General features: G+C 40.7%; 2 protein-coding genes across 2 annotated transcripts; one reads left to right on the top strand and one right to left on the bottom strand.

Annotated features, from left to right (window-relative positions):
* Nucleotides 1-3,622: 3,622 nt before the first annotated feature.
* TRAPPC3L (trafficking protein particle complex subunit 3L) lies at nucleotides 3,623-7,130 on the bottom strand. Its single transcript, XM_004264849.1, has 2 exons — nucleotides 6,899-7,130; nucleotides 3,623-3,787 (listed from the first exon to the last, which is right to left on the bottom strand). The coding sequence occupies exons 1-2, from the start codon at nucleotides 7,070-7,072 to the stop codon at nucleotides 3,623-3,625; spliced, it is 339 nt and encodes a 112-aa protein (XP_004264897.1). The 5' UTR covers nucleotides 7,073-7,130.
* Nucleotides 7,131-9,235: 2,105 nt separating this feature from the next.
* On the top strand, nucleotides 9,236-14,935 carry CALHM5 (calcium homeostasis modulator family member 5). Its single transcript, XM_004264848.3, has 2 exons — nucleotides 9,236-9,837; nucleotides 13,281-14,935. Exons 1-2 carry the CDS (start codon nucleotides 9,298-9,300, stop codon nucleotides 13,686-13,688), a joined length of 948 nt encoding a protein of 315 aa, XP_004264896.1. The 5' UTR covers nucleotides 9,236-9,297; the 3' UTR covers nucleotides 13,689-14,935.
* The last annotated feature ends 230 nt before the right edge of the window (nucleotides 14,936-15,165 follow it).

Genomic DNA, 15,165 nt, shown 5'->3' with positions numbered 1-15,165 from the left:
GGAGTCTTTTGTTGTCCCAGGTTTCTAGGACTGGGAGGGTGCCCTCGTCAGGGACTCCTTCAGTGTTACTGAGAAGAAATGAATTAGCCTCCATAGCTGGTGGACGAAGCTGTGAACTCTCACCACCACCCAGAGTCTACAGTCCCAACTCCAGAGACTCTTAACAATGAATAACATTATATCTTTCAGCATTTGCTGTGCTACTCAACATTTAGCAGGTCTTGGTTAAAGGGACCTCTTTGGTTACAAAAGTTTTAATGTTATATTTGCACTTCAAGTGTCTGGTTTTCCAAATTTCTGCTTTGGTCCTTCATAAACAAGGAGAAGAGGGAATTTTCCACTTATTCATAATAGTCCATTCCAACTGCTAAAGAGATCCAGGCTTCCAATAACTAATGGATGAAACTGAGAGATTTGAGAAGACAATAATTAAATGTGCAGGCTGCTGAGGGAAGTATGTCTGATTCCTGGCATCTTTAAACAGTGAACAGGCAACCAAGGCAGGTCTCCTCAGAAAATAGCTCGAGGAACCATCTGGTGATGTCATTTGAATAGCACGAAACTATCCCTCTGTCCCAAACTTTTCTTCCCTTTGGCTGTGCCAAGATGACAGAAATCTCTGCATCGGTTAAGGTTTGGGGTTCAGAGTGAAGGCTTTTATGAAATAAAAATAGTATATAACTCTGTAGTTACACTGTGCAATTTCCACAAGTTCTTTGTGTAAAGACTCAACTTTACACAAAGGCAATGAAAATACACTTGGAGCCCAGGGAGTGGTGTGCAACCTTTCTTTACTATGAAGCATTTTTGTTTTTATGAATCCTCATTCAGTTTGTGAAGAGATAGAATTTCATGCATCTCTGATGTTCCCTTTCTCTTTACCTTTTATCTTTTCTATTCATCTCCTCTTTCCCTCTCCATGAACCTGGATCCTCCCCACTTATTCTTTGTGTCCAAGGTCAAGGAGATCCAACAGATCTTTGACTGGGAATTCTAGACCTGTGTACATATTACAGTAGCTGCAGCCACATATGGCTATTGCATACTTACAATGTGACTAGTATGACTGAGGAAATGAATTTTTATTTTAGTTTAATTTTAATTAATTTAGATTTAAAAACTGAAGCTACTAAACAACACTAAACACAGTTTGATTGTTTTGGTAGGACTGCATTTTACTGTAAACTTTGAAAACTTAGCATTGAATTGAGATGTGCTAAAAGTGTAAAATACACACAAGAGTTCAAAGATTTAGTATAAAAAAGAATGTAAAATGTCTATAATCATTTTTATGTTAGCTAAAAGTTGAAATAATATTTTGGATAATTAGTCTAAATAAAATATGTTGTTAAAATTTATGTTACCTGTTTCTTTTTACTTTTTTAATGTGGTTATTAGAAAATTTATATATGTGTCTCTCATAATTCTAATGAACAGCACTTTCTAGATTCTTGCATTCTTCAAGATGGAGCAATTCAAGATTGAATACAAACGAGCCATTCTCTTGGTTATATAGATCATCTTTCATAGCATAAATTCAATGCCAAGAGACTTGCCTCCCTCTCCAGGGTGAGGAAAACAAAAAAGTATGGAGAACAAACCCCATCTTGAAGCAATCACCAGTTCCAACACTCAGCACCACGGAGAGTATCAGATTAGCTGCCTTCGGGGGGTGGGTAATAAAAGGTCCGGGAGAAGCAAATTTTGATGGCTGGGTTGGGAAAGAAAGGAGATGAAGGTGTAGAAAAGTAGGAGACTATTCCAAGTCATGGAACATTTTCAAGACAGCTTGTTGAGTGCTAACTTCAGAGGGAGACCCTTAGACATGAATATCTTGGGTTTCTGGAGGGGTGAGTGTACTATAGAGGAGAAAGAGGAAACTGAGCAGAAGATGGAAACATCCCAAAATAAGTTTTGGGGTGGATTGTCGACAAACATCCTTGAAGGCATCCGTTTAAAATCCATGGCTTACGATATCACTTCTGATATCAGATAACATCTTCTTCCAGATTCTACTCCTGGTCTTCTGTGGCTTTGGTTTGAAAGTCCTTCCATTGATGCTGCAGCTGCCCCAGTGACCTTATTTTGTCCTTAGTACCTACCTCAATGTTCTTTTGAAGAGATAGTTGAGTAGGTGGGAAACAAACAATTTCCCCATAGCCTTCTAAAGTCCAAAAATGTAGAATTTCAGTGGTGGTTGTTTATGTCATTTAAACTTACTGATATAATTTTAGATTTTTTTTTTTTGGCGTACGGGGACCTCTCACTGTTGCAGCCTCTCCCGTTGCAGAGCACAGGCTCCAGACGCGCAGGCTCAGCGGCCATGGCTTATGGGCCCACCCGCTCTGCAGCATGTGGGATCTTCCCGGACCGGGGCACGAACTCGTGTCCCCTGCATCGGCAGGTGGACTCTCAACTACTGCGCCAACAGGGAAGCCCAATTTTAGATATTTACTACATCCAATCCTCTCATTTTACAGATAAGTGAGAGAGAGACAGACAGAGACAGAGACAGAGACACAGACTGACAGAGAGACAGAGATGGAGAGAGGCTGAGAGATGATGTGCCTTGCCCAGGATTAGCCACTAGTCAGGATCAGCTGAAGTCACTAGAAACAGAACTGGGACTGTATCTTCAGGATCCTTGAGACCTAGTTGAGGTCTACCACTACCTTATTACTTACACCAGTTTTAACTGATGGTGCCACCCTAATTGGTACTTTTACTTATAATTTGAGTTCTCTGCAGAGCCTAGTAGATTCTGGACTGCTATATGCTTATGGTCTGGTAAAGATGATCATTTATTTAATCCAGTACATTTTGAATTTTAAAAATGTTCTGGTCACAAACAAAATACACTTTGTACAATTTTTAGGAGATAAAAATGATACTAAAGTTTCTAACTGAATAAGCTTTGGGATAAGAAAGTATTCTCAAAGAACATTCTTTACCTTTCATTTTATTTCCTGGCCTGACCATCAGTAATACTTCCTGAGAAAAGGAAGGAATTTGGTTATTACCAGCTATCTAAAAATTAAATGAATTAAAATTAAATGCTATTTTAAAATATTTCAGAATTAGCATTCAAATAAATAGCTTGCCTTGATGATTACAAGTCAAGAGTAGCTTCAGGAGGCCGAAGCTATAAGCCAAGCCTATATACGAGAAAAGTCATATCTACAGCTTCTCAAAAATATGGAAAATTGTTACAAATGGTACTGTTCCTATAGAGAATGCAATATACAGTATCTAGAAACTGTCTTTATATAGTGACATTGATATTGTATAAGTTCATCCATTTTTCCAGTAAGAAGGGATAAATACACCAACTGTGTAGGTCGTATACATTTTTTTCATTACCATAAGAAAATGAAAAAAAAACAGACTCTCTTAGGATGGATTATGTAATATGTAGAATTCATGCTTACTATTTTACAAGGAGTTATTTGTATATGAAATCTTGTGGACTCGAGATTGAAAATGTGTGATTTACAAGCAAAGAAAAAAACAGCTTTAAATCTTAGTGCCCTGCATTTCAAATTTCTGGCTGATTCACAAGTCTTTTAAATCCCATGCTATTAAACAATTCAAAACTTCTATGGCTCTATATGTGCAGCTAATATTAACTGCTCAGCCAGCCAGACTGTGGCATTTTGCATGCTATTCTTCGTTTTTTCCGTCTGTATTTTTCCTCATCCAGCTTTTTCAGAAATGTCATTCCTATTTCTGTCACACTGTCGCTTTTTAGTCTGTTTTGCAAGAATGTAACATCAGCAGCTAAATGAACCTAGGAAAGACAAAAAGAAAAAACAAAACAAAACAGGCCTGAGTCATTCAGGTTTAAAAAAAAAACAACCTCTAATTTTTTCTGTCTTTATTTTCAGTTTGATTTACCCCATAAAGAGCTGACTTTCTTTACAAAATGATAAAAAAAGAGCTTTTTCTGTGGATGAAGGGCCCTTTACTGTGAGTCCTCCATTGATGATCTGGCTGTGGTCAGCTCTGTGTGTGAGTCTGCAAAGAGAGGGGTGGTCCAGGACAGGCTCAACCTGCTTGATTCTGGGGCAAGCCCAGGATGTGGGCCCCTTTTTGTTCACAGTGTGGGTCTAAACTAAGGCTCCATCTCAGGAAGAACACAAATTCCCAACTCAAAGATAGCCTTGACTCAATGTGCCTTGCCAAGCAGAACTTCCAAGGATAAATGGCTTCTTAAAATGATTTTTCTCCAATTGACTTGCTATAAATCACTCTGTCATTAGCTCAATAACATAATCACTTGTCCTAACAACATTTAGCAATTACTTACGGCTTTGAGAGCTGTGAAAAAACACCAACTAAATAAATTATAAGTATAAAATTAAAAATTGAAATTATAGACATGGATATTTGATACCCAGGCCTTCATTTCCACGATAAAGCATTTCTCATTTCCCAGACACTGAAGTAAACCCTAGGGCTTGCTTCTCTATTCATTAAAATATACTCACATTGGGCTTCTCTGGTGGCGCTGTGGTTGAGAGTCCGCCTGCCGGTACAGGGGACACGGGTTCATGCCCCGGTCTGGGAGGATCCCACGTGCTGCGCAGCGGCTGGGCCCGTGAGCCGTGACCACTAAGCTTGCGCGTTCAGAGCCTGTGCCTCGCAATGGGAGAGGCCACAACAATGAGAGGCCCGTGTACTGCAAAAAAAAAAAAAAAAAAAGAAAAAGAAAAAGAAATATGTATATATATATATATCTATACTCACATAAGAGCAGCATATTGCTGACCTACCCTCAATAGAGTACCTGTTCAGCTATTTTAAGTCATTGGGATAGATAAGATATAAGCAAAAGTACCTAGTAAAAAATACCTAGTAGTTAAATTATGACAAAGACAAAAACGATCTTATGGGGAAAAAATGAGAGTGAATTTAGCTTCCATATTTCAAAGTGCACTGTACATATGAACTACCATATGACCCAGCAATCCCACTATTGGGCATATACACTGAGAAAACCATAATTCAAAAAGAGTCATGTACCACAATGTTCATTGCAGCTCTATTTACAATAGCCAGGACATGGAAGCAACCTAAGTGTCCATTGAAAGACGAATGGATAAAGAAGATGTGACACATATATAAAATGGAATATTACTCAGCCATAAAAAGAAATGAAATTTGAGTTATTTGTAGTGAGGTGATGGACCTAGAGTCTGTCATACAGAGTGAAGTAAGTCAGAAAGAGAAAAACAAATACAGTATGCTAACATATATATATGGAATCTAAAAAAAAAAAAAAGGTTCCAAAGAACCTAGGGGCAGGACAGGAATAGAGACGCAGACGTAGAGAATGGACTTGAGGACGTGGGGAGGGGGAAGGGTAAGCTGGAACAAAGTGAGAGAGTGGCATGGACATATATATACTACCAAATGTAAAATAGATAGCTAGTGGGAAGCAGCCACATAGCACAGGGAGATCAGCTCAGTGCTTTGGGACCACCTAGAGGGGTGGGATAGGGAGGGTGGGAGGGAGATGCAAGAGGGAGGGGATATGGAGATATATGTCTATGTATAGCTGATTATACAGCAGCAACTAACACAACAATGTAAAGCAATTATACTCCAATAAAAATGTTTTAAAAAATACCTAGTAAAAGCAAATAATAAGTGAAAAAGCCTGGGTCTAGTAGGCAGTTAATTAATATTTATTGAGTCTTATCTGACTCACTCCCCTCTCTCACTAAGAATTCCCTGGCCAACCAGCCTGCATTTGTTAAACCGTGGACTTTGGTGTACCAACTTATCTGCTCCTGTAGCGTGCAAAAACCATGCTTTTGTGATGCTCACCATCCAATAGAAGGATGTACAGCGCACTTTGAAATATGGAAGTTAAATTCACTCTCATTTTTTCCCCATAAGATCTTTTTTGTCTTTGTCATACTTTAACTGAAAATCAGTTAAAATATCAAAAAGACTACATTGAAATTATTTGGATATTTGGGACCATATGAAGTCTGATACATATTTGTCATTCAGCACATATAATCAACTGCTACCCATGAAAGCTGGAGACTTCTTTATCCTATTTCAGACCTGATTTTTTCCCCCAGTCTACGTGTGAATCACACTGAACTAGTTCAACTTCCTTGTCCCTTGAACAAAATATTATTTTTGTGCCTTTGGGCAAGGTCCTCCTTTTACCTGGAATATTATTTTCCTCTTACCCCAAGACCTTCACCTAACTGCTTTTTGTCTTTCAGATGTCAGCTCAGAGTTTCCGTAGGAAAGCTTCCCTGCCCACCTCCCACCCCACTCCACCCCACCCCATCCCAGGTCCTCCCGTGGCCCTAAGTCATTTGAATTCTCTACTGGACAGAAGATTCTTGAAGGGCAATAACTATGTTTTGTTCATCTGTGTATGCTCCGTGCCTCTTAACAGATGCTGATCACTGTCGTGGTTAAATCAATGAATAATTCAGGTGTGGAAGCCAGCCTCCAAGATGGCCCACAATGACCCCGCCTCCTATCATTCAGGTAGTTCCCTCCAACGTTGTCCCAGAGTTGACAGCACCTGTTGTGATTAGAGCTACAAAGAGACCTATGTGACAAAGAACTTCATGAAGCCTCTAACTGACTGCGAGAAAGGCACTGAAGCCACGTGAGTGAGCTTGGAAGTAGATTCCCAGCCTTAGTCAAGCCTTCAGAGACTGCAGCCCTGACCAACCGCTTGACTGCATGTGCATTAAGCTGTGAAAGGCTTTGAATCACAGCCACCTAGCAAAGCTGCTACCAGATTCCTGATCCTCAGAAACTGTGTGAGGTAATAAATATTTGTTGTTTTAAGAGGCTGCATTTGGGGGTAGTTACACTCCACTAGATAATGAATATACCTGGCAAAGTAGAGTCTGTGCCTTACCATTTCCAGGGCCCCTCTGATAATCCCACAGAGTAAACTGCAGTAGCACAGAGAAGATCGCCCAGCAGGGAGCTCTTCCACAAACTCCACCAGAGGATTCTTTTCTGGAATCAGCGAAAATTCATTTCTGCTTGAATTGTTACAGGTCACACTTGGTGTAATTCCCAAGTACATCTTGAAAGCAACCTAGTAAACAGGAAAAAATTTACAAAACTTGGTCTAGAACAAAGAACTGTTAGTAAGGCACCCAAATACCCTTTTCCAGGCACAATGGTTAAGCTCGTGGCGTGTGTAGTCAGAAAGCTTGGGTTGACACTCAGCTTTGAAATTTACTGACCCTCTGACTTGGACAACCCTTCAACCCTTTTATTTTCATGGAGTATCCTAAAGGACAAGTTTTCTATGGAAATAATATGGTTTATGAAACTTAGAGTTAAGGCATCATTTTTGAAAAAATCTTTTTCAAAAGTGAATATCCTTTAGGAGGGTAAGAAATTAAAATATTACCAATCATCAGCATACTAGCATAATGTTTGTCACATGTGCCTAGTAAAGGATAAGGTCCTGAATTAGAAGGGACCCAAGACACACCTGCCACAACAGGAAGGCGACAGAGCAGAGGGCAGAGGGTGCCATGGGAAGATTAAACCCAAGGGTGTGTTTTGGGAAGTGGAGGGAGCTGTAACACCAAGGATGACAAGCCTCTGAGAAGGAACAAGGGTTAGTGGTGGGAGGCACATAAGTGAGTTATAACGCAGCTTCTCAAAAAAGTCTGCTGTTTTAAAGCTGAAAGAATTCTACAATGTAGAGATAGAGGAAGGCTTGGAGACTATTTCTTGCATACCTCCAGTTTCTCAAATGAGTAAACTGGGACTCAGAGAAGTAAAATGACATGGCTAAGTTTACATTGTAACTTAGTCCCCTGGCTTCCAGTCCAAGGGACTTCCTTGTCACAAAATATACAGGACTGGAATCTGAAGTTCATTAACGGAAATGTGTCAGCTTGACTGTTGTCTTTCAAGTGCCTTAATTAATTTAATTTTAAAATTAAAAGCAGTGTAGGACAGATATGGGGACAATTTCCTTAAATTATTTATAATTAGAAGTACTAGAAGTTTCACCATTCATTCATTCATTCAATAGTACTCATTGAGTACTGTGCCTGTCTAGCACAGTGCCTGGCACACTGTGTAGTGGAGTGTGGAGTTCGATAACTATTTGAAAAACGAATTATTGAGTAAGCATCCATTCTGTGTTTGACATCATATTTATGCCCAGAATACAAAATGTAATAAGATGTAGTTCCTGTTTTATAAGAGCTCACAGTTAAAGAGGAGCTATAGATATTAAAAAAATAACTGCAATACTATAAGCTCTGCAAGAACAATGTTATATATTTGGTAGCAACCCTTGAAATATTCACAGAATAAGAAGCTTCTACCCTGTTTATGAATATTGAGTGAAAGTTTGCCAGGTGGACAAGGTCAGGTGTGTGTGTGTTGTGTGTGGGGGGGGATATTCCAGATAGAAGGAACATGTCAAGGGCATGAAATACCATGATGAGGTTCAGGGGAAGTTGGCATCTATCAATTTGTGGGCAACAGGGAGCCCCAAAGGTGTGAGTAGGCTAGGGAGGAACTGGTTTTCTGTTTTAGAGGGATCTCCTTTATGTCAGCATAGAGGATGGATTTAGGGTTGAGAATGGGGGTGGTCATGAGGTCAAAGGCAGAGATACCAATCAAGAGGTTACTATGAAAGTCTAGGAAAGAAATGATTAGGACCCTTCTCACTTTGTCTTTCATTCAAAACTCAAACTCTCCCTGAACTTTTCCATATAAGTTTCAAATAGCCCAACTCCTAAAATTTGGTTTAAGTCACTAGTCAGTTAAAGAGGATGTAAAATGAATCTTCCAGATCTTAAGTCAAAGTGCAAAAGTCTTAAGCAACAAGAGAAAAATACCATCATGAAACTCTAGGCTAGGAGGCTTGATTCAATGGCTCTCAATCAATTGGCTGAAACCCTATTTCTGCTAATGTTGATTCCTCTGGTTGGAAAATTCCTAGACTATTACTATCTGCAGAGTCGCAATTTCTTTCTGATTCTCAATCCAAGCCACATGGAAATAACACAAAAATGGAGGCTGTTCACTTTGAATTTACTCTCATTCTCAGTGTTTTGGCTCTAGTTTCATGGCCTAATATCCACCAGTAGGAGGCATTATCTGAACACTGTTGGGAAATATTCATTCCTAGGGAATGACATTGTTTCCTTATCTGGCTGAATTCAGTCTGAGAAGGACTGTTGCTTCTAACGAAGAAAGAGCTCCACCCTCGGCCACTGCCACAGCTGCTCTGCCAATAAATAAGAGCAAAACGTTTTCCCTTTGTGTATCTCCATCATGGATGCTTTTCAGGGGATTTTAAGATTCATCCTTAACCGGAAAACTGTTATTGGCTACAGCTTTTTGGCTCTGCTGACTGTGGGAGGTGAGCGTCTCTTTTCACTCGTGGCTTTTAAGTGTCCCTGCAGCACTGAGAACGTGGTGTACGGATTGGTTTTCCTTTTTGCTCCTGCCTGGGTGTTACTGATCCTGGGATTCTTTCTGAACAACAGGTCATGGAGACTCTTCACAGGCTGCTGTGTGAATCCCAGGAAAATCTTCCCCAGGGGCCACAGCTGCCGCTTCTTCTATGTCCTCGGTCAGATCACTCTGAGTTCATTGGTGGCTCCAGTAATGTGGCTTTCTGTGGCTTTGCTCAATGGGACGTTTTATGAATGTGCCATGAGTGGGACCAAAAATTCCAGACTCCTGGGGCTGATTTGCAAGGGCAAGCCCAAAGAGTGCTGGGACGAACTTCACAAGGTACCTTGCGGCAAAATCAGCATGACCCATACAGACAACGAAGAACTGAAACTGTCCCTGCAAGCCCAGTCTCAGGTAAGAAAGGACAAACATGACTTTTTTTCTTTTTTTCCCCAGAGTGAGCTTGAAGTGTTCTCTCTGTACTCTGTTGAGCCAGGGCTGAGTCTGAATCCTCCTAAAACATTTTGAAACTAAATGGAAATTGGAACACGGGGCAGCATTAAGACAATCTGAGGAAAAGCTTTTCAGTGGTTGCTTGGCTAGTCATATTGCTGATTGGATTGTTTTTTCCATTTCTGAAAAGAAATCTCCCCTGAGTTATACATATGTAAATACTTATGTATTTTAAGACAATCTCTCTGGGTTGATTTTGTGAATAATGCATGACACTAACTCACAATAGAGTGCTAATGGCAGAGTAATTAGAAGTTACTGCCTTCTATTAATTATTTTCAAACTGGTTTCTCAGAAAAACACACGTATCTATTAAAATACAGCTGAACGAAATGAGATAATACTTTCCAAAGCCGCACATAATACAATTAGTGTAGAGATTCCCTTGCATGATTTCTGGCAACTGCTATCTCTATGTATAAATATTGTCGAGATGGAGGAGAACTTCCTGTATAAAGTGGGGGTTGGCAGTCTCTCAATAGCCTTCAGTGAAACGGGACCATATTCTCCAGGGAAGTTTCGTCCTGTGCTCTGTGCTCTACAGCTAAAAAAGTTCTTACATTATTTTAGAAGCTCAAGATTTGGGGCACTGTTTTATTTAACAGCAGGAAATTGTAGCTTTACCTAATTGACACAAGGAAGTAGCTTGTCATCCTTCCAGGTACGTGAGCACAAATCCAGATGTGAGCCTGGGCCTGGCCTCAGGAAAAGACTGAATTCCTACTTGTGAGGAGTAGGAATGACATTCCCCAAATCAAAACAAGCAATAAGAGTAGATAAATAGATCCACAGTTTGTCAGGAATGCTATTTGTTCAAGAATAAATGTGCTGAAAATAGTGTAATTTTACTTTTTTTCAGCATAGACTTGCCTTTTCAACAACACATCAAGGCAAAATCTTTTTCTAAAATCATACTTTCCAAAACTGGTTGGCGATATAGTCATACTCTTCATAAACTGCTAAGCCTAAAAATGCTCCCCAAACAAAATCTTTTGTTTCATGCATAAAGCGCATCTTAGATAAAAACATGCCAGGCTCCCTTCTTTGGTTGAAGGAAGGTATTAATTACAAATGTTATGATACAATGAGTGATGTATGATTTGTGTCCTCGGGCACCAGGCTCCATTCAGGTAGATCCAAACACTTGTCACTGTGTGAACTTTTCTTCTCTAAACAGAGACATAAGGAAATCATGCACATCCTCCCATAGCTTAGCCTGGGCACGCTGACCTGTTTACTTTTCAGAGGAATGAGAGGGGCCTGGGGCTGATTCCTAGAAGAGGCAGAAGAGATGTGGACAAAGGGAGCTGTGTCACAGCAGGTGCTGACTACAGTGCTTCCCACAGGCAGGAGCGACAGAGTCCAGACCAACAGCTGGGTGTGCGGCTGGGGGTAAAAGGTGCCGCGTCCATGGGTGGAGCAGAGAAATGAATCCAGCTGGGTGGCTTGCTATTCCTCAGGAAGGTAGGGTAGAGCAGTGGCAAGAACTCTGTCTTGGAGTTCGCTCTCCTTGGGTTTGAATACTGATTCTACCACTTACCAGCTATGTGGCCCAGAGCTACTGGTTTGACCCCTCAGGGTCCCAGTTTCCTCATAGTTTCCTCCTACCTGGGAGGGGTGCCAGAAGGTATAGTAGATGATGGACGTAAATGGACATAAAGCTGCTGGCAAGGAGTAAGTGTTCTAAACTGACGAGAAAAACGCCAGGGTTTCAGGGAGAAGACTCGTGCAGAACGGGACACTCTTGAGGGCTGGGGTGGGAGCATCCACCATGTCTAGGTAGACCCTGGGTACCATGAATTTGGGAAGAACAGAGGGCTCAGTACTCAGTGTTCAGCGCTCAGGTGACAGCGAGTCGAAGGTAAGGTCATGCAATGGGGGGAGTGGGAGTCTGAAGCTGATCAAACAGTTGACGACACAGCAGCATTGGTTCAGATACTGAGGTGGGATGGCCTACTGGCCTACAGGAGAACCTATGAGGAAAAAGAAAGGTAGAGGTTAAAGAAAAGAGGAAGATCCGAGGGAGCTAAGCACAAGTGACTAAAGTAAATGTGAGGACTTTTCACTGGAAGCTGTGCTTCATTTGTTAAATCACATCAGAAAGATATCCTGTGTTCAGTAATGCTTTTACATAGACATGGATACATTTGAAAAGTAGCAGCACATGACAATGGCTGATACTTACTGAGTCACGTGTATGTCTACATCATCTCATTTTAATGCCCCAAATTACCCTCTGAGGTAGGTAAGCCCCACTTTACAACTGAGAATCCTGAGGCATGGAGAATAGCCACAGAAAGGAGAAAGTTGAGATTTAAACCCAACTAGTGGCAACCCAGAATTAACATTCATGTGGGGTCTGGGACCCTGTACAATGACCTCCATAGTCTGGAGTTGGAGTTTGGGAAACACTTGTTTAAAGCATTGGAGCATATTTGTGGTTCTGTTACGGTCTGAATGGGTTCATTTGCAGATTGTTTCTGTGTTCAGATAGGCCCATCTGCTGAGAAATACTAAGGGCCATCTAACTAAAATGTCAAGAGAAACTCTGAAAGAGCTTTGTTAGCTGTCCACATATGAAATTAATTCCAATTGTGAAAAATATAATTAGAACAACAAAAAGTTTAGAAGATAAGTTGAGCTGCTTAGACTTCTGCTTTTAAAGTTCAGAAAAAACCCCCAGCAGAACCATTTCGTATTCAAAGAGGAATTTGTTTTTTCCAATTACCCAAATTCAGAACCAGCAAATCCTGAAGGTTTGCAATGACTCTATTTTTTTTTTCTTGGCTTTTATGCAGGCTTCCAATTCTTATAGCTTCAGTTTCCTTATTGTGTTACGTTTGTCTCACTTTATCCTGGATAATGAGTGATGATACTTCTGTCAGGGAGGGTCTGCTGTTCTCTGCAAACAATGTAACATGGGAAAAATCAGTCACGGGTCATGAATATGCACGTATCAACGCCTGAAAGCGCTCCGCTAAGGAACTGGTCATTTGCTCAAATGAGCGCATTTACTCATGCACAGAATTCTTCCCTCTAATAGCTAGTACTATTTGAGGGCTTGGTTTTCCCAGTTCTTGGATAATCTATATTTTTGCTCATTTCCATTTGCCTACCTTCTGGGTCTTTCTTTGCATACCAGCAATGGTGGGTAGGATGGAGAATAGAGGTTAGGTAAACCCTAACTTTATTTGACTGTAAAAAAACCTGTCGTTGGTAATTAAGATGAAGGATTTCAACCGAGGTCTGATATTAAATTAGCCATACACTTCCCCATAACACTACCCCGGCTCCCGGAGAAGTGGCTTTGCTTTGGAGGTCCTCAATATTTCTTTCTTTCTAAGATTCTAGGCTGGTTCCTGATTTGTTCAGCAGCTTTCTTCTCTCTGCTCACTGCTTGTTATGCTCGCTGCCGATCAAAAGTTAGCTACCTTCAGCTGAGTTTTTGGAAGACGTATGCACAAACGGAGAAGGAGTACTTGGAAAATACGCTCCTGGACTATGCCAAAAAGCTGAGTGAGAGGAACCTGAAATGCTTCTTCGAAAACAAGAGGCCAGAGGTCTTCTCCATGCCTACCTTTGCAGCCTGGGAGTCTGCTTCAGAGCTGCATTCTTTCCACCCAAACCAGCAACATTACAGCGTCCTCCACAGGGTGGTGGAAGATGGTCTGGAACTTCGCCCTGAGGATGACGAGACTACAATGGTGCTTGTGGATGCTTCTCAAAATGTGCAGCTCACCGACCATCACTGACTCGTGGTGTCTAGACATCTTCCTACTGCATCAACAGCTACCCGAGCATCTCTGCGTTTTCTCACATTTAGTGTTTCTTTATAAGACAATATCGCAAAGGCAAGCAGCTTTGCAGCTCCCAGCTGCAGACAGTGTCATGTGCTCAAACTGATGCTGAGTGACTGGCCAAGGATGGTGACAGAGGTGCTGTCGCATTTGTCGGGGGTTGGGCTCAGGGGCTTCAAGTTCTAAGATTTTAGGATTGACAGTGAGACTCATGCAAGAAGGTCTGCCACTCTGTGTAAATATGGTCATGGCATCCGGGGGTAGCAGTGGTGACTTGGGAGTGAGTGTGGTACTCTTAACAGACTTCTGTACAGTGGGATCTGCAGTGTAGTTGGTAGAAATCCTCACTCAGTAAATCTATCCTACTGCCTTTCAAGGATGTGTGAAATTCTATCATTTGAAATTCATTTCCTTGGAATCTGAAGACACCGGTTCTCAAAATAACACATTAAAAGAATATGATGCATAAAATTCAGAGCTTTTCACATGTTTCCACTATGCACTGAAAGCAGACCCCTACGGTCAGGGCTGTATTATGACTTTTGTGGGCTCTAGGTACTTTTGCCTTCATGAAACCATTTCTACGTTAAAAAATACACATACACACAAGCACAAATATACATATATATATTTATGACTATTGATATAGACATATATTAATATTACATGTTAAAACTTTTTTTCAACCTTGAAGTTCATTTATTTCCTGTGACTTTATAAGAAACTAAAAACACTTTTGTGGGCACTTACAGAATGCAAATTTTGCATTCTATTATGTAATATATCCACATTAGTTTAAATATACAGATATATTAATTCCCTCTAAATCTCTGAGTGGGATTGATATTTAAGGGAGAGGCACCATGTTCTATGCTGTGGCTCACATCTTATACCACAGAGAGTCCTTGCCTCCTAGTTGGAGAATCCTGGGGATGAACTCCTTATTACTATGGAACATTATCCCAAATTGGGGAAAGGATCCTATAGGTATAAGACCTGAAACAACATATCCTTGGGAACTTGGAGGTGCAGAGTCAGGTTGTGTGTGTGTGTGTGTGTGTGTGTGTGTGTGTGTGTGTATGTGTAGGTGGGAGAGTGGGAGGTGGGGGCTGTGATGTTGCAATATTTGAAATATTGTTTGGGTTTTAAACATGGTATGTGATAAATGTTTAACAACTGGCTCTCAAAAAAAAAAACAACAACCCTGATTTGAAGTGTTTGCCAATTTCTATGATGTAATTTCAAGTTACCAAGGTGATGTCACTGAAAGCAGAGTTAGGAAGAGATGCTAACTATGGGCTCTATGAGCCAGAACTTTCTAAGAAGTTTTTTATAGCTAGTATTTTTTTTTTTTTTTTGCATTTACTTTGATTCTAGCCAGACCATCTCCCGTGCAACTTTGGTGCATCTGAGTTTCACTGTAATAAAACCT

This window comes from Orcinus orca, chromosome 12 (assembly GCF_937001465.1).
Source record: "Orcinus orca chromosome 12, mOrcOrc1.1, whole genome shotgun sequence".
Classification (NCBI taxonomy): Eukaryota; Metazoa; Chordata; class Mammalia; order Artiodactyla; family Delphinidae; genus Orcinus; species Orcinus orca.
Note: the sequence above shows the minus strand (reverse complement) of the source record. Positions and strands in the feature narration are given on the sequence as shown.